At 38.3% G+C, this 18,240-nt stretch overlaps 1 protein-coding gene across 5 annotated transcripts in view; it reads left to right on the top strand.

Moving 5' to 3' along the window:
- KCNK2 (potassium two pore domain channel subfamily K member 2) overlaps positions 1-12,433 on the top strand; it is a 129,775-nt gene extending 117,342 nt beyond the window's left edge. For all 5 annotated transcript variants that reach the window (XM_054063732.1, XM_054063728.1, XM_054063729.1 and 2 more), the window contains one exon: positions 6,787-12,433. In XM_054063732.1, coding sequence (XP_053919707.1) covers positions 6,787-7,104 — 318 coding nt within the window. In that variant the 3' untranslated portion in view covers positions 7,105-12,433. The remainder of the gene's footprint in view (positions 1-6,786) is intronic.
- The last annotated feature ends 5,807 nt before the right edge of the window (positions 12,434-18,240 follow it).

The raw sequence follows: 18,240 nt of genomic DNA, 5'->3' as shown, positions 1-18,240 counted from the left end.
AAATTCACAGGCCCTCTGCATTCTCATTGGAGAATGTGGTTTATTTCATCCAAGGCATCAGATGTGCTCATGGAATTTATGTGGGTGAAACCAAACAATCATTGCCCACCAGAATGAACTCACAAACATTACTTATTACAGGGCTGAACAATCTAATTCCCAGTGGGAGTGCATTGTTCCCAAAAAATTCTGACCACTATGGCTACAAAAATATAACTTTCTATGTAATTGAAATGTTACACCAGAACATTGCAATTTCACAACATAAAAAATTTCTCCTTTAATATTTGCCTTGAAAACAAAGGGACGTGTATACAAGTCAGTGGAACCAAAGGAGGGATCACTTACAGCTTTATTTGTGCCATTCACTTTGAAATTAGTCTGGCAGCTTAACAACCTGGTGCAGAAGAGTTCTCTGCTACAGAGCTGAGGTCCTGACAGAATGAAGGAATAGAATGTAGTGCTTGAATACCTGGGAAAGGTCAGCACAAGTATTTCACTAGTGCCTGTAATTTTCCTATGTTGCATTTTGCTGCTGTTTTCTTTTGCCTGTGAAGACAAGTAGAGCAGAATCCTCTCTTAATACCTCTTCACAGATTATAGAATAATGGAGTCTGAGTACTTATTAATAATGCTATAATTGCAGAAATACTAAAAGCCAGATAATTGGGATGAGAATTTATTTAGTTGTACTATAAAAGACACCCACTTTAACATACATGCATGGATTTCAATAAAAATGCCTGTGAAACATGTTTTTTTCCCCTTTTCTGCACTCTAATCTTCTCTGGCCAAAAGAAAACTGATGGAGTGAACGTAAATTTGCAGCCAGCAGTAGCTCAGGTGGGAAGAGTTGCCATGTGCTTGCCCAGAACTGCAGGAAAATAACATAGCAGATAGACAAACTCTCCTACTCATGCATGGAAACAACCCACCCAGCAGCTGTATTGTTAGATCAATAAACCCTGTCCATACCTACACTTTTTATATTTTCATTTTTAAGTGGGAATTTTGAGGACATTCTATGCAAACACTGCATGAGTTTCTTGAAAACTAGAAGAAAATTTTACGTATTTGACTGTGCTGCATCGTTAATGTGACATGTACATGCTCCTTCTAGTTTTGTCTATAAGTTGCATGTCATGGAGAGTTTAATTGGATGTGTTATTTTCAAGAAACAGAAAAAGTACATTGGAGAAGAAAAATGAAGCTGTGAAACTTTGCAGAAATCATTAGAGATAAGTGGTAGAAATTATGTACTGAGGAACATCTAGCGTGTTAAGAACATCTGTAAGGAAGTCTACCTTTTGTTTTCCTAAAATACAGTCAGATGGATGTCTCAAGCTTGTCTACTTGCTTTAATTCATTTTTTTTGGCTTGCACTAACACGGCCATGATAAAATATGAGCCTTGTATGCCAAAGGAAATAACATAGAGTACAGGTATGAAAGAAAAAGCTACCCACATTATTTAGAAAAATAGATTTTCATTTTCTTACTTAGTATATATAATGTTGTGGGGTTTTTTTTTCTTCTTCGGTACTTAGTTGTTTAGCTCCTACCGGATATAACTTTCATATATCTGAGTTCCATCCAAGCAAGATGTCCGTCTTCCCATTCTGTAAGTAGAAGTAGATTAACTGGTTATACTGTAGAATCTCCCAGAAAGAGGAGCAAAACTAAGCTGAAGTTAAATAAGTGTATATTCATCTTGGCCTATTTCAGAATGTCCTTAATTAGGCTTGCATTTTTTTGTTAGACCACAGATGTGGCTTAATTCAACAGTACAGATACTCCCGTAATGGCTATGGCTACATAGTTTGTGCTGTCCAGACCCCATTTAATAGGATGGGTAGTCTTCCTGCATGGTGGGGCAGTTTTGCTTGTGAAATTATTTGGATATCTGTTGTGAGCGAAGTGTCCAGAAGGATCCCCAAACTCCTCACAAGTATAAGGAATTACAATAAATGTACTGAAGAATGAAGCAGGTGCTTCAGTATCTTCAGATGTTTCTTTCCTTTTAACAGGAGCATCCCCTTGGACATATTTACGTTCTGGGCCTCCATCCAAGTGCACAGCTCAGCTAGATAGTAAGAATATTAAAACATGGTGGCAATGAAAATGAATAGAGCTTTGGTCTCAGTGGCATTGACTGAGAGCCGGTTTTAGGTCATTATTAATTTAGCTGGGTTTTGGTAGGAATAGTTGAAGAAATGTCCATGTTTTTTCCTAGTGCTGTCAAATTCATTATGTCTGTTTAAATGATATTGGTGATCACGTGTGTGCAAAGCCTAGGAACTGTTTCATCATTCATGAAGTTCTTGCAGGATTTTTTTAATGTATCATTAAAAACAGACAAAACCGAAAAAATTAAAAAATTACTTTAGCAGGGATGTGTAGACACACCTCAAAATATTCAGACTCTATTCCTCATTGTATCCTAACAGAGTTAATGTTATATTTTCGCCACAGGTAGACAGAGATAGCCTAACATAGACATTTAGAGATACTACTAGGGATGACCCATGGCATTTGAGACATCCTCGTGAGGCTGTCAGATATGATGCAGAATATATGGGATATCCAGATCTATCTTGAGTGGTAGCTGGAGACCAGTCAGCCTGTGCTGGGCAAGGAATAGAGTCAACACTCTTTATTTGATAGCTGTGTGGAATATGTAGTTGTGTTACCATTACAGTATTTATTGAGATTTTTGTCATCGAGACCTGTTTTCGCTGGACTCATAAGGCAGTAGGGTATTGCTTCATAAATACCCAGTGAAGTTACTAGCTGTTGATCTTCGAAGTACGATGTTGATAGATGGGAGTTGATACACCTTGTGAAATGTCTAGCACCTTGCAGTCTAATTTGGATTTTCATATGGAGGAAGTTAATCTTGGAGCTGAGCAAGAAACTGTGTCCCCATTACTGGTGGCATTTCTATTCCGCAAAGGCTAGGAGTGAGTAACATCACCAGATCAGTGCTGCTTATTGTATGGCTGAGTCAGGTGCCATCACTGTGACATGTTTTTCCTATTACTTATGAAATATTTTGTATCATTCAGCCGTATGTAGAGTACTTAGTTGTCAAGAATTTCTGTGACTAAGAGGCCTTGTCCTTGTGTCACATTACCCCCAACTATGACAGCTGCTGTGTTTACAGACCTGTGTGCGGTAATGAGGCAAGACAACTGGAGAAAAGTAAAGAATTGCTACGGTAAGTAGGTATGTTAAGGATTTTTTTTTGAGCAGCATAGGCAACTGGCATTTCAATCACTTTGCAGAAGACATTTTGTGGCTGCCAGTCCTCAGATGAAGCTGAGCTGTAATGCAGTAAAATAAAATGTCACACCCTAAGGACAGAAAGAACCTGAGCATATACAGAAATGTCCCTATGGATGAAGGAGGGATCAAATTATAAAAGCAAGTTTCTTATGTGCACTGGCAGTTAAAAACTGCACACTTCCTTTCCAATAACCTTTTGTGCTCGAGTCCATAAGTGCTATGGAATTAAGAGTTCTATTCTGAAGAGGTAACATTTTTGAGTGCATTTCAGTTCACACAAAAGCTAGGGACTGAAAGCAGTAATTTGGCACGCACACAGTTCACACAGTACTGAACTTCTAGTTTCTCATGCTGTGCCAATTACCTCTGGTTTACTACTAATGCATTTCAATTCTGCTTAGCAATAACTTGGCATTTTTCAATTTTTTTTCCTCTGTGATTTTAATAAAGAACTGAAATTGTGCTAAGCAGCATCGGAGATCTGGTCTATGGGCAGACAGGATTGAGTCCACCACGTTCATGTTCCACATCACCTTAATTGGAACATGACCCCATCTCCAAAGGCATATTTAATGATGTTCTTCAGCTGGCTGCATAAACTTGCTTCACAAAAGAAATCTAATTAGAATTTACTAATCAGATATCCTAATAACTACAATTTTAAATTCTTCTGTATAGCTTACATGCACAAGATTTAAAATATAGCAGCTTGCCCTGTGCAAGACAGGTCCATCACCAGTATACTGTGAGGTGGGCCAGCAAGGGAATTCTGAGCCCATCCAAGGGATTACACAGGCTTGCTTTTGTCAGAAGCATGGCCAGCTGTTTTTTCATTGCTGGGAAAACATGAGAGGAGCGGGAACAGAAACTACGAGTAGCACGAAGGTTAAAAAGCATATAGGGAGACAGTTCAAGATGCTTATAGCTTCCAGTAGGTTACCAAGACAGAATTTTAAAGCTACCAGTCTGAATATCCCTTGAATGTGACCATATGCAATGACAGAGATGTGTGGCTGAGCAAAATAACTGGCCTGGTGAATGCTTACACAGCTGGTGAGGGGTGAAAGTGTATAGGTGAAATAGAAACTTGTATACTGGTTCTTTGCTCCCCTTGACGAAAGCATGCTCCAGAGCCCCAGCAGCCTGCCTTGAGTGAAGCTTTGGAGAAGGACAAAGCTGCTTCAATGTGTGCACTGATACTGCTTGTCTTATTTTTATTATCTGTTTACTACAAATAAAAATACTGTAGCAGCTGAATTGTTTCAGCATTACAGATTTCACTATTTTCTGATCTGAAGTGCAGTGTGTCTGATCCTAATTGCACAATTTAAATACTAATAATCATTCAGCTGGGCGAGTCCTTTGTGTATTACAGATAATAATCCTTGTTTTAGAAAATATACATAATGGGTCCACATTAGTCATTTGTGTAATTCACTGAAGCTGAGACAAATGTAATAAAATGACCCCTGGGTAAAGAGGGTAAAGATATCTTTTTTTTTTTGTTTGTTTCTGGAGGGGAAAAGTTTTCCTGAAGACCTGTCACTCCTGGGTGAACTGATTATTCTTTACCTTCATTATATTCCTCTTTTCCACTGCACTGCAAAGCATGAATGAGCCCATGGCCACTTTTCTCTGATATCCCCCATATTTCTATGTGGGGTTTTTTTGGGTTATTATTTCGTGCTCACCAGGTCCAAGCATGCTCGCCAATGGTGGAAATTCTGGACTGAGCAGTACCAATTAGACTAATTTAGTTAAGTGGTTTAATTCTTCTGAAATGCTTTGCTTTGGAGTTATATTTATCAGCAGTCTATCTTCCCTGTGCTATACCTTCCAACTATTAAACTGCCAAAAAAGTAGAGATGTAAAGAGAAACAATCTATTTCCTTTGTAGTTATAATGAGATAATCTCCTCAAAAGGTGCATCCTTTCATTACCTGCATAATTTATTTAATATTGTGACAGTGGTTTGGTTGAAATACAAGAGCAAAATCATACACAGCTTATAAATTACAAAGCCATAGTTTACCTCAGACTATTGTCTGGATGAGCTACTCAGTCAGGAAAAGTAAGGATAATTTGGGATTCTGTGCCAGCAGAAGCCTTACTTCCCCTCCTCAGCCCTATCCTCAGAGCTTGGGCTTATGGTATGCTCCAGCTTTCCTACTACAGAGACACCTAAATGGTGGAAGTAAAGTTTGTAGTTTGCAGCCTGGAGAAGAGAAGGCTCCAAGGAGACCTTGTAGCGACCTTCCAGTACCTGAAGGGGCTACAAGAAAGCTGGGGAGGGACTGCTCACAAAGGCTTGTAGTGATAGGACTAGGAGGAATGGGTACAAACTGGAGAGGGGCAGATTTAGGCTAGACATAAGGAGGAATTTCTTCACCATGAGAGTGCTGAGACACTGCAACAGGTTGCCCAGGGAAGTTGTGGATACCCCATCCCTCGAGGTGTTCAAGGCCAGGTTGGATGGGACCTTGAGCAGCCTGGTCTGTTGGGACGCATCCCTGCCCATGGCAGGGGGATTGAAACTAGATGATCTTTAAGGTCCCTTCCAACCCAAACTATTCTATGATTCATGAAATTATGGTACTTTTTAGTGAAAGTGGATCAGCCTTTGCCATAAAGTCTGTGATATAAGGACGTACTGAGTTAGAGCACAGGAACCGAGAGGGCAGCAGGGACCTACACGTATTTGTGAAATGGTAGCAATGGTACAAACTATCACCTTTCTTTCCATCTGACTGGAGATCTGCATATAGCTGGGCAAATGATCACCCTCCAGCTATATGGTAATTGTACAGCAGTGGTGACCGGCAGGTTGACTTTCCTCTGGATGTAATTGCTAACAGCTCTCCAAATCCTGCTCTGCAATTGCCTTCGTGCTGCTTTTTAGTATGTCATTTTGGTGGAGTCAGGGTGGTAAGCAGACATGTTGCTGACATGACCAAGATGTTGCTGTATTGGTGCTACATTTGAGCAAGCACATAAAAGAAGGAATACAAGAAACTGACATTTTCCTTTTAAAAAAAAATATCTTTTCTGTCTAAATTTAGAAAATCGTTTACCAAGTCTCCCAGGGATCTTTCCAGAGACAGTTGAAGTGTTCATAAATAACCCTGTACCCTAGTAACAATACATAGCATGGCCTGGATTGCTGGGATTTCAGCATCCCCTGACCAGCTGGGTACTCTGCAGCTGTCAGTGCTCTGCAGCTTCCCTGTGTTGCTGACTGACTGTAATTAAAGGAAAAAAAAATTAGAAGAAAAGATTTGTATTGTGTCTTCAGAACTGTTGTTAAATCTGACTAGTGCGACATTTCTTCTAGTTTAACTGCTCTCCATAGAAGAGTGAGTCTGTGGCATGAGAAATCTGTGCTGGCAGCAGCAGCTCTTTGCCAGCCCAAAGCTGCATTGTTCTTACTGGGCTCTTGAGCCCACACAGTGTCTAAAGTCCTTGGCCTCATAATGCTTCCCTTTTTTTCTCACTTTTGCCACAGGTAGGGGAATTCAGAGCTCATGCTGCAGAGTGGACAGCCAATGTCACCGCTGAGTTCAAAGAAACTCGAAGGCGCCTGAGTGTGGAGATCTATGATAAGTTCCAGCGTGCTACCTCTATCAAAAGGAAGCTCTCTGCAGAACTTGCCGTCAACCACAATCAAGACCTGACTCCCTGCAAGAGAACCCTATCAGTCAACCATCTCACCAGTGAGAAGGACATCTTGCCAGCTCTAACAAAGACAGACAGCATTTACATGAATGGTTTGACACCACACTGTGCAGCAGAAGAGATAGCTGTTATTGAAAACATTAAGTAGCCGTGACTTTGGATCTCAGTCCTTGAGAAGCTCTTGGCTTAGACTAGCCATATACCTTTTTTCTCCACCTTGTCAATGATCAGTGCTAATAGCATTTTATATGTGTGCATGATTTCCACAGAAACTACAGTCCAGAGTTACCATTGCACCTCTACAAAGACGAATGGCACTTCTGTTAGCGAAATATGCTGGAACAAGCAACGTCTTCTGCCTTTATCTGCCCAGACTGTTTTTCACTTTTCCTAATGTGCCATATGGCCTCAAGAATGAATCACACTTGTTTATGGTAACAATGTAGCTTTGAGGGATCAGTCCTTAAAATTTCAGGGTCTACCTTACTGAGCCTAGGAATGGACTATTTCTGGACTACAACACATTTGTAAATGGCAAGAAATTCTTATGCAGCCTTTTACCTAAGAAATTTTTGTCAGTGCCTTATCTTTTGAAGAACCAGAACCTCTACAGTTCCTGTATGGTTTTTGTTTGGTTGGTTTTTGTTTTTGTTTTTGTTTTTTTTTTGCATGAGAAGTGTATTTCATTTGAGCTTTCATTCTTCTTGAAGCAATGGTGTTTTAAAGGTGTCTGTCATGAAGATACCAACCAGCATGAATGAATGCCAAAACTCAACAATCATCAAATGATGATCTTAGCTCTAAATTTAAAGGCACTGCAGTTTCAAAAGTTGCAAACATAACCCCCAGAAACATTTTATTTTACTCAGGTCCAGCTGATACTTGTCCACACTGACTTGTAGAATTTGCAGACCCTCGTCGAGTCTTATTTTTTCAAGCAGTGTTCAGCAGTTATTTTTCTCTGCATCAGATGTACCAAAAAGAAATCTGCAGTTTATCTATCACTAAATTATTTGGTAGATGACAAAAGCAAATAAAAATTACTATTTTGAGGAGAGGCAGGAGAGGCTTTTAATTCCTGTATTCTAATAACCACGTCCAGAAAACCACACAGAAATAAGCAGCAATTTTTAATAAGCGTAAATCTTCTGCCAGATATTTGCTCCATGAAAAACATTCTTAACTTCCTCTTTAAGTCAAGTCACACCAGACTCCATATGATATTTTACCCAGGAATCCTGCTGGAGTGCTTTCCTGAATGTCACACTGTACAGTGGCTGCCCGTGCCGGAGCTGTGACTAATGTGGGAATCCAATTGAAACTGGTATCACTGTGACTTTCTACATTTCAGATAGAGATGGCTCTGAATATAAGTGCAGGCATGAAGAAGATCTGATAAATAGCACAATCTGAATATCAATGATTGTTCAGACAGGATAGGCTGATGAGAAGCAGATCTAAAGGAGACTATGGGTTTTCTTTATTGGATTTAAGAAAACACATTAACTTTAATTTTATATCTTCTGTTTTGCTTATGGGTGTACATGAGATTCAGAAGAAATACAGGATGGAATGGATAATTTTGCAGTTTTTTCTTACTTTAGTCTATTGTAACCTGGCTGTACATAAAATGAACAGAACAGGCCTTAAAGAATAACTTAGGCTCTGTGTAAATTAAAAAGAATGGGACTTTGCTGATTGGGCATGATTCAAGTGGCAAATCTTACAGCATCTCTGACCATTAGATAACATGCAAGATATGAATGTTAATGTTTTTTGGATGCTTAGCTTGTTTTCTAATAAATATAAGTTAATATGTAAATTCAGTCACTTCTGTGTAAATATCAGTCAATTAACATTTACAGAGTATGCTTTTAAAACTAAGGAAGTTCCATGACACAGCACCGAGCAATGCTCTTATAACAAAGACCCTTTTCTCCCCAGCACAGTGTTCTGAATGTCCACATGGTGAGGGTTCATCTCACCATGTATAAACTGTGAATTGTAATGAAAAATAAAGTTTTTAATTAAAATAAGCTTTTCTGAATCTCCTGCTTGCTACAAATGGAATGCTTAAGAAATAATTTGTGAAACTGATTTTTGTGTTTTTATTGGTTACAGAGTATAGCAGTTTGCCACCTGCTTTAATTTAAGATGGTTTAGCAATAAAGGCTTGACTCACAAAGCACAGAAATTATTTTTTTCCTTGATGTTAAAAATAATGCTGTTTGGTTGCTGTATCTTAAAATGTGTTTCTTGCTAATTTGTTTCAAAAACTTGGTGGGCTGGAGTTTCTTCTGCCATGTGCTACACAACTGATGTAAATTTCTCCATCTTTGAACTAAGGGAGGTGTGGGGAGCCCTGATATGTTGCTTTGCCAGTTCTCCTGTGCGTGCTGGTAACCTTCAGCAGAAGTGTGTGAACAAGCAGCTCTAAGGGCAGTAGCCTTTCATGCCAGAGCAGTCATTTCTGGCATGAATATTTTACAACAGCCTCTCTAGGTCTTGGCCAAGGGAATGCTAGCCTGCAAATGTGTGCTGCTAAGTGAAGAGGACTGTCTTCTTACATTATTCCAATCTGATTTGTGTGGGATGTTTCTCAGTGCCTTTTGGATCTGGTTTTTAGAAAGGGACTAGTAAAATTTAATGGTTTTTTGTCTTTGACATTCAGAGATGTGGCATCTTAGGTTAAAGCTTTGTATCTTCTTAATCCTTTTGTTTCCACTTACCAACCTATAGAAGAAAGTGTCTCTGTGGTTTCTTTCATTGTAAAGAAACTTTTGGGCATCTTGGAACCCACTGTAAAGAGTTTTGGGACATTGTTTTGGGATCCTGTGACAACATTTGACAAACTAATATAGTTAGTTATTAAATTCATTCAGCATTTATTTACCTTTGTGTGTGAACTCTGGGAAGAGAACCTCTGTCAATTTATATATAAAAGATATTGTTTTTCACTTTTGTAATCGAACTAAATGATCCTACCTTATCAAACTAGATTTGACTGTTTGGAACAAAGCATTAACAAATAAAATACTTTATTTCTAAGTTTAATTGAAGAAGAAGAAAAGATGCCACAGTCCGGATGTTATAAGTAGGTAGAGTTATCATGATCCAAATATGTCTAGTACCATTAATGTTATTGGAAAATCTTTTTCTTCCTCTCCACATATAATGAGAGATCGCACATGCTGAGGATGACTAAGTGAATTTATAAAACTTGATGAACTCTATAAAAGTTTTTATTCCTGTAAGAGCAGAGTTTCATATTAAAAACCCGTCTTTCTTGCCTCTGGAAATTTTGCATAGCTCATTTTCCCCTTCCAAATCTGGAGCTATGAAACCATGAATTAGGACTTAATGAAAATCCATTTGTAACTTCCTTTATCTCACGCACACATGGGGACATTTCCAGACTGTTAGGATACTTGTTACTTAAGCAACTTTGTGCAAATGCTATTTCAGTTTGGTAAAGGGTTGTTTTCTTTTGTGCTGCCACTTGTATTTGGTAATAATAAAAGACTCTGGCAAAACATTTTGGATGAAAGACAAGTTTTAGCGCATAAAAATCTGTAAAGTTACACGTGCCACCTAAAAAAATAATTTATTTCTCAGTGTTAGAGGAAACATTACATTAATAAAAACTTATCTGTTGGATAAGTAGCTAATGATAATCTGTATTGTTTACTGCCTATGATAATATTGCGTTTTTTTGCATTCTGTGGTATAACTACATCTGGTAAAATGTCAGTATCTTCAAAACCTTCAAAACCTGCCCTACAAGAGAGGCAGGGATATCAAGTTGCAAAGAACTTGTTCCGTGCCTAGCTCTTGCTTGAGTACCAGGGCAAGAGCTTACTTTGGCATCCCCTCCATGTTTTGTAGCTCCAGGCTGCCTATCCTCCTTTGCTAAATATTTAGGCAGTGCCTTGCAGTGCCCCTGTTTGAACTGAGAACATCCTGGAAGGGTCAAACCCAGAAGCTTCCTGGATCCCATGAACTTCCTAAGAGTGTCTTCCTCTTCATCTCTTCCTGAAATTTTATTTTATGCAGGAGGAAGAAAGCTGGAAGGTAACACAGAAACCTGCAGAAGTGCTAAACCTCTAAAGGGACCATCCTTCAACTGGAATGGACTTTCCTTAGGTCATTAAGCAAACCCATAAGACCAGGACAGTAGATGGGAGAAAATCTAGTCCATGTGTTCGTTTTGACTTCTTGCTCCTCCTACATTTTTTTTCTACACCAGTGATCCTCTAAATAGGAATACAGTACAGCCAATGGAAGAAGAAATGGAAGGTTGCTCTACTTAGACAACCCTACAAGCACATCACAGGTCTATATATGCATATAATTTAGTTCACAAGAAGGAAATTTTCCTGCTAGGGAAACTGCATATAGTGTTGAAATACCGCGGTAATATTTCTAATAAATCGCTGTCATACATTTATGTGGTAATTACCTTTTCTTTCCTACCTTGCAGTACTGTTTGAAAGGAAAGGATTTTATATACTAAGAAAAATATACATTTTTACATGAATTTGTCAGAGCTGAAGTAATCATTTTGTCATAGAAACATGAGTAAGTTTTTTTTTGTGTTGCCTTACAGATTTAAATGAACAACATAACCTTACTGCAACCAAAGTGTTCCATTTGGGAAAAATAGAGAGATTGTTATTAGAAATAAAAAGCTGTTGAGCAATACGGAGATATTAAAAATCTTTCATTTGAGCAAGCATTCTGTGCTTTGCCAAATTATTGTTACAATTGTGAAAGGCCTGTGTGAAAATTGCTTGGAATAGATTTATTATACTTGGAAAGCTTGAACATGTCAATTTTAGGCCATTGCTTAACATGCTTTCACAAATTTTCAGAAGAATATGTTGAATATGTTTAGAAACAAGTACATTACTTATTGTAGGACAACATCATTTTACCCTTTATACAGAACAGCTGATATAGTAACTTATACAGCTTTTTATTCTGGACCCAGGTGTTTTTGTGCCTTCAATGTGTAGCAACATTGTTGTGTAATCTTAAATTGACTAAAAAACCCACTTTGATACACTGACTCTTAATTCTTGTTAATTTAGTGATTCAACACTATAGCTCAATATAAAATCCAGATCTTGGAAAACCAATGGACTTAGCTTTTTATGAATTACAGAATTATTTACACTGGATATAATAAGTAATATTTATTTCTTGTTTTAGTAATTTCTGAATGTTAAGCTAGTTTTCTAGCCTAGTTGCTGTAGACAGATAATCACAGAGAAAGCAACTCATCTCTCAGTGGTTTGTAATTAATACACTATGATCAGGCTACTGGTATTAGAGGTCTTTGTAACTAAAACTGGGGTAATACATTGTGTTCTGTCTTCATTGTTACTAGTTATGAGTAGTAGTATTCACTAAACACTCAGGGTACAATGTTTTGTTCTGGGAACGTTACAAGGGTGTTTATATAGACATCTTCAGTATAATTTTGGCAAATAAATGTTCTCAGTGAAAAACTCCTTAATAAGGATTTACTTTATTAATTCGGTTGTTAATTCTAGGTAATTCTCAAGACTAATTTTATGCAGTCAGATCTTTGTCCTCCAAAGAAAGTTATATAATATGCATATAACAGAGATCCTAATGTGAATGTACTATGTGTCATTAGTAATAAATAACAATATTCTCCAGAAGATGAACAGCAGCCTGAAATGACTTTGTAAGTAGTAATTTAGTGATAACTACTTTTTTTTTCCCTTAATTGCACTTCTAATTTGATCCTTCAAATTAAACAGAGACGTCTGATGTTTTTCTGAAGAGATCCATCTTTCACAGTAAATGTATTATAGTCTTGTTTGGCTCAGGAGACAGAGGCTAACTGCTGGATGACAAGAAATACTGAATCTTTTTGTTAAAAATTCTCTGATGAGAACATGAGAAAAATACATTGTTACACTGTTGATTCTGACTTTCATACTAGTCATTAATCTGCTCCTGTTTTTTATGGATTTTTCATTTTCTCCAAAGATTATGGTATTCAGTATTCATGCACTCAAGCATGCTAAACTACAGTGATGGAAAGCTGTTACCAAATTTTTTCCAAGGTCATGGTTTTGTCCAAAAGTTTTCCTATATTTTCCACTATGCACAAAGTTCCTGACAGTAGAGTGCCAAATCCAACAGGGGTATATGAGTAATAAAGTTAATAGTCTGAAAGGGGCAAATATTAAGATGTGCCCACACAAGGTAGAGTACATCCCTGCAGCAGACAATCCCTGATTCAAGTCCAATAGCACAGTTGGTATACATGATAAAGACAGGCTGTGCTTTAACTAGCGCAGCCGTACTTAGCATACCCCTCTCTGTAATTTATAGAGCATTTAGAATAATTTGTCACCTTGGCTTGATCTGTAGCAGTGGAGAGGGAATTTCACAGATATAAAGTCACTGTATTGCACATTTGGACGGTGTAATAAGAGTTGCAGTCTAGGCCCTTCTCAACAACGGAGTAAAAAGTCACAAAGTCTGAATGCTTTTTTTTTTAATAGAGAATAACATAGTGGTTTGTAGCAAAAAGAAGGATTAAAAAAGGCTCCACTGTGAAAAGTGAAAGTGGGAGTAACATGTCATGTACTATTGTGCGCTGCATAAAGTGGAGGTGGTACAGGCACAAAGACCTTTTTATTTCGCAGAGACCTTAGAGACTGTCAGAAGAGATTCAGAGTGTAGCCTGCATTATATCAGTCTACTCTTGCTCTTTTGCAATGCTTTTGCAAGCTCTGAATGTGACCCAGCTGTAAATGTATTACACCTTTCTGGGTGCCAGGTGAATAATAATGGTGGGATAGCTTGAAAGGGAAGAAAACTTTTCCTTGCTCATACAGCACAAGTGCAGTAAGAAGAGATGGTTTTGGCTTTTGTAGGACAGAAGCAGCTTTTGGGAATAGGCACTCCATAGCTGAATGCTAGATGAAATTCTTTTTTTCCAATATTCAGCCCTTAATATACCATTTTACATAGAGAACGGGTTTTGAAAAACATGGGTTCCTATTTGCTGTATCAAGATCAGAGCAAATGTTGCGGTTACTTTATCACTGCTCATGCATGCTGCTCTTGAGATCGGCCTGTGTTTTCATGAGCAAGACTTCAGTACATATTCAGCACTAGAAGCTTGTTCTGCTTGTGTGGATTGAAAATACAAGAAAACAATTCCTTGAAAATTAGTAAAGAGAAAATTCCTCTAAATTCTTGCTGCTGGGAGGTGATCATGGAAATCAGGTTTAGAACTGCACTTAACTCTAATTGTCAGCACAGAAGAAGCTGGTTTTGCACATCCATTTAACTCTGCTGACCTCAATAAAGTTGTTCCGTACTTACTGTCCTTTAACAGAGCCTACTGTTTCAAGAGCAAAGGATTACATCGGAGAATATGTAGAGCCCTTAAATTCAGACCATACCATAAATCTTTCAAACTTTTCATTACAAATGGAAAGCCAGTCACTCAGTACAGAAAAACAGAATGCAGAACTAGCTTCAAAGAGAAGTCACTATATCTTCCTTTCATTGGTTTTTTTTCCATTTCTGTTTATGTCTCCAGATTATAGTCAAATGACTTTATACATTTTAATGTTTTTAGCAGCATCTTGCAAAACAAATGTAACTCACTGCAGCAAATTTCTGTGCTGTATGCCACTCGTTTGCACATTTCTGGTCCTATTAGAAATGAGTAGAACAATCTCCAGTGCAGGTGGAAAGGATTATTTGTGAAAAAACCCATACATGAGAAATGGTAAAGATAGTCTAAGTATCTTATTAGTGTTTTCCCAATCAATATGCCAGTTTTGAAAACAATATGTTACTGTGGAGATTGTGGCATCACATGGTCTATGAAGAGGAAAACACAATCACGTACAGACCTTGATGGGTTGCTGTTTCCTGCAGTCGCCAAGACAGCTGCTGGAACCAAAATAATGCAACCAAAATAAAGCTGGTTTCCTATCTCTTCCAACCTGCCTGCCTATCGTTTTTCTACTTTTGCCACAAAAGATAGTTAAAGCCATCTGGATAAACAGGGGACGCTGACCTGAAAGGATATGGGGGCAGCGGTGGTGATTACATCAAGTTCTCAAGTGTTTTTACCTCCACATTAGCTATTTGGGAGCTGTGCTAGAAATATACCTTGACAACTGAAATGCTATGTCATCGCTTCAGATATATAGCTGGGGTTTGAAACTGCCTGTGAGCCTCCACTAAATCTTATCCTGAGATAAATAAACTAAAAATCATTTTAAAGAAGCACCAGCAATTCTTAGGGCAGTAGTTATCTCAAGAGTTTTTGGTTGCCATTTGGTATTTGAGCTACATCTGAAGAAAGTCATCCTTAATGCAAGTCCTGAGCACTACAAATCAGAGACCTCTGAAGTTAGGCCGTTTATACCTGACTTCATATTCCTCTGACATGCCACAGATGATGATAAAAGCCAGGACTAAAAATCATTAGCCTGAAAAAATCATTACAAACAAATTCAATCCAAGAGGTCTATAGAATTCCTTCTTTCCTCAGAGTTCTCCAGCAATATCCCACCACTACGATATGGCCATTTTTCTTTTTTTTTTTTTTAATTAATTTTATTTTACTTTTATTTATATTGTACATCAGTTAGAGAGAAGTTTGGAAGTTATGTTTACGTTCTCTATTCCAGTCTGTGTCTGATTTAGAGAGCAGAAAGAACCTCTTTAGTATAGTTAACAGTTGCATTAAAATGTGTCTGCAAAAAGGAAATAAAAAAATATTTCAAACACCTAAGACAGAAAGAATTCTAGAACTGCGTTTTGTTTTCTTTTTATCACTGCAGGTTAGTCACAGCACATGCTTCCCTTCGTGCTTGAGAGAAGCTCTCTGAAACTCTTTTATCTCCTTTTCTTCAATCACTCTGAAGGAATTCTCTTTTGCTGTGATAAAAAGACAGAGCTTGGCTACAGTTTTACTGAGAACAAATTTATTGTGGTCACTCATTTTGCTTCCATTTTGCTGAAATGTTCCACATCTGTCCGTATCCCTGTACTTTCTCTTGTCCTGGGATTATCAAATTTGGAGACGAGGATCTCATCTTTGCTGTGTGCTATATTCTCTGCCATCTGCAGCAGGACTCTCTGTTGTGTTGGTATTAAAGCAATGCAGATTCACGATCTGTCACTGTGCTGGATATCAAAATGCCTGACTCCTTGAGGCAAGGAAAATAAGTTGTCTCAACCATGCAGACTACCAGGAACTTCTCATAATTCCTAGTTATCTCTGCCACCAGCAATTAGTTTATTGCCTTGGCTATCTAGTGAAGTGCAGGGTGATGCTAACAAAAGGAAAAAATATTGTGCACAGAAGAAATATTTAAATCAGGTTGTTAAAAAATTGCTGTGTGTTTGTGCAATTAGGGTGATGCTTTAATTCTTATCCAATGCAATTTACTGGGAGTGATTTGTGGCCATGTAATAAATCAATAGGATCCCCATAGTGAAAAATATAGGAACCACAGATAATATTTAAATTCTGTTTGTCATGTTTATTTGAGAGCACTCTAAACATCTGGCAAGTCAGTATAATGACAGCCTGTAAAATCAAAGCCAGCACTAGGGCTCTAGCCTTCTCTCCAGAACAGAACTGCTGGCTCACTGAAACTTCATAGTCTTTGGCTTTAAATCACTATTCATTAAATGTCACAGTTTTTCTAAAAATAGGCAGCCCTGAGAGTACAGACTTTTGGAAGGCATGTAAAGAAGAACAGAGTTTGGACCTACACTTGAAGCTGGAACAATAGTTACCTCCATATTCCCTTTCATGGGAGCTGACAGCAATTATTAATTTACTAAAAGCTGTGCTGCCAAATCACAGTAAAATACTAGATGTGAAGCTGTTTTGATAAATGAAGTATCCAGATTGCTGCAGCATTTCAGAGGTGCTACTCATGAAAAATGTGAATCCAGTGGCAAGTACATGAAATGAAAAATATACAAGAGAAAATATAAAAGGAGAGCTTTGCTTTGAGTAGTGATACCAAAAATCAAAAGCCCAGGAGGGAGAGTCCTGGGGTTTATGTCAAATAAGCTTGCTAAAGGCAATATACATAACATTGCTTCCTATGAGAAAGCCATTAAAGATACATATTTCCATCTGGGCAGAATATCAGGCCGTAGTCGCCCGTCTTTAGTTCTTTAACTAACTCTGTCCCCTGGTTGTCTCTTGGAATATAGTAAGAGGGTAGTTTCTAGCCAAAGGAACTGAAGGATTAGGCAAGAAAATAGTAACACGGTGTTTGTGGAGATAATGTCAATGTTGTCTGCCTCTCTAGGGTTCTAAAATTTGCATGGAGTGTGTTGTTAAGGTGCCTTTCCAACCATATTTTGGACCATGTTCTTGAAATTATGCTTTGTCTAGTTTCTGAATAGGGGCAACAACAGTCTTTTCTTGTAGTTTCTTATTTGCTTGTACAGTTGAACCTCACATATAAATATCACAATTGCTTCTGCTCTAATAACCCACAGTGCAATTTTGTCTTTAGAAAAAAGTCAGAGGGCAAAGATGTTGCAGGAAAGGGTTTGCTTTAAGTCAACCCAAAGTCTTAGTACTAAGTCCTATGCAGAAGTCTTAAGCAGTGAGTAGATGCTTAGTACAAGGGCAATTAACTATAACAATATTGCTAATATGCCTGAATATTCATTCATCTTAGCACTTGAAGCTACAAAGTCAAGTCACTTTTGAGTCTGTTGAGGTCTGCAGCCCCCTTGGCTCACTGTCGGTGTAGATGAATGGCAGAAGGGGGAAAAGCTGCTGTAGGCACCATACAGCTGATCCTAGGGTGACAAGGTGCACTGAACTACAGCTGCTTGTGACTGTCCTAGGCTGTGCAACCTGTACTCCCTTCAGATTTCTTTTGCTGGCACTTCATTGGAAAGATGTCCTACGTATTGTAGCAACAAATGCTGACTCAATTTGGAAGCAGAATGATGACACCACTGTGGCACTTCAAGCTATCTAAGCTTTTGGGAGAGTTCCTTGGTGTTTAGAAACTTGCCAGCTTAGCAATTTTGCTCTCTGAACAAGTGCTAATGTGTGTGCTTGGCGCCACGTGTCCTTACCTGCGGGGAGGTGAGGGAAGAGGTGTCTCAACAGTCGCTTTGACAGTCCCCATTCTGCAGGGCAACCAAACCTTCTGAAGATGGTTTTCCACCCAGGGGAATACTTGTCCTATCTTTGTCATTCTTGGTTTATTCCATTTGTAGGAGAAGAGCTAGG

This window comes from Cuculus canorus, chromosome 3, assembly GCF_017976375.1.
Source record: "Cuculus canorus isolate bCucCan1 chromosome 3, bCucCan1.pri, whole genome shotgun sequence".
NCBI lineage: Eukaryota > Metazoa > Chordata > Aves > Cuculiformes > Cuculidae > Cuculus > Cuculus canorus.
Note: the sequence above shows the minus strand (reverse complement) of the source record. Positions and strands in the feature narration are given on the sequence as shown.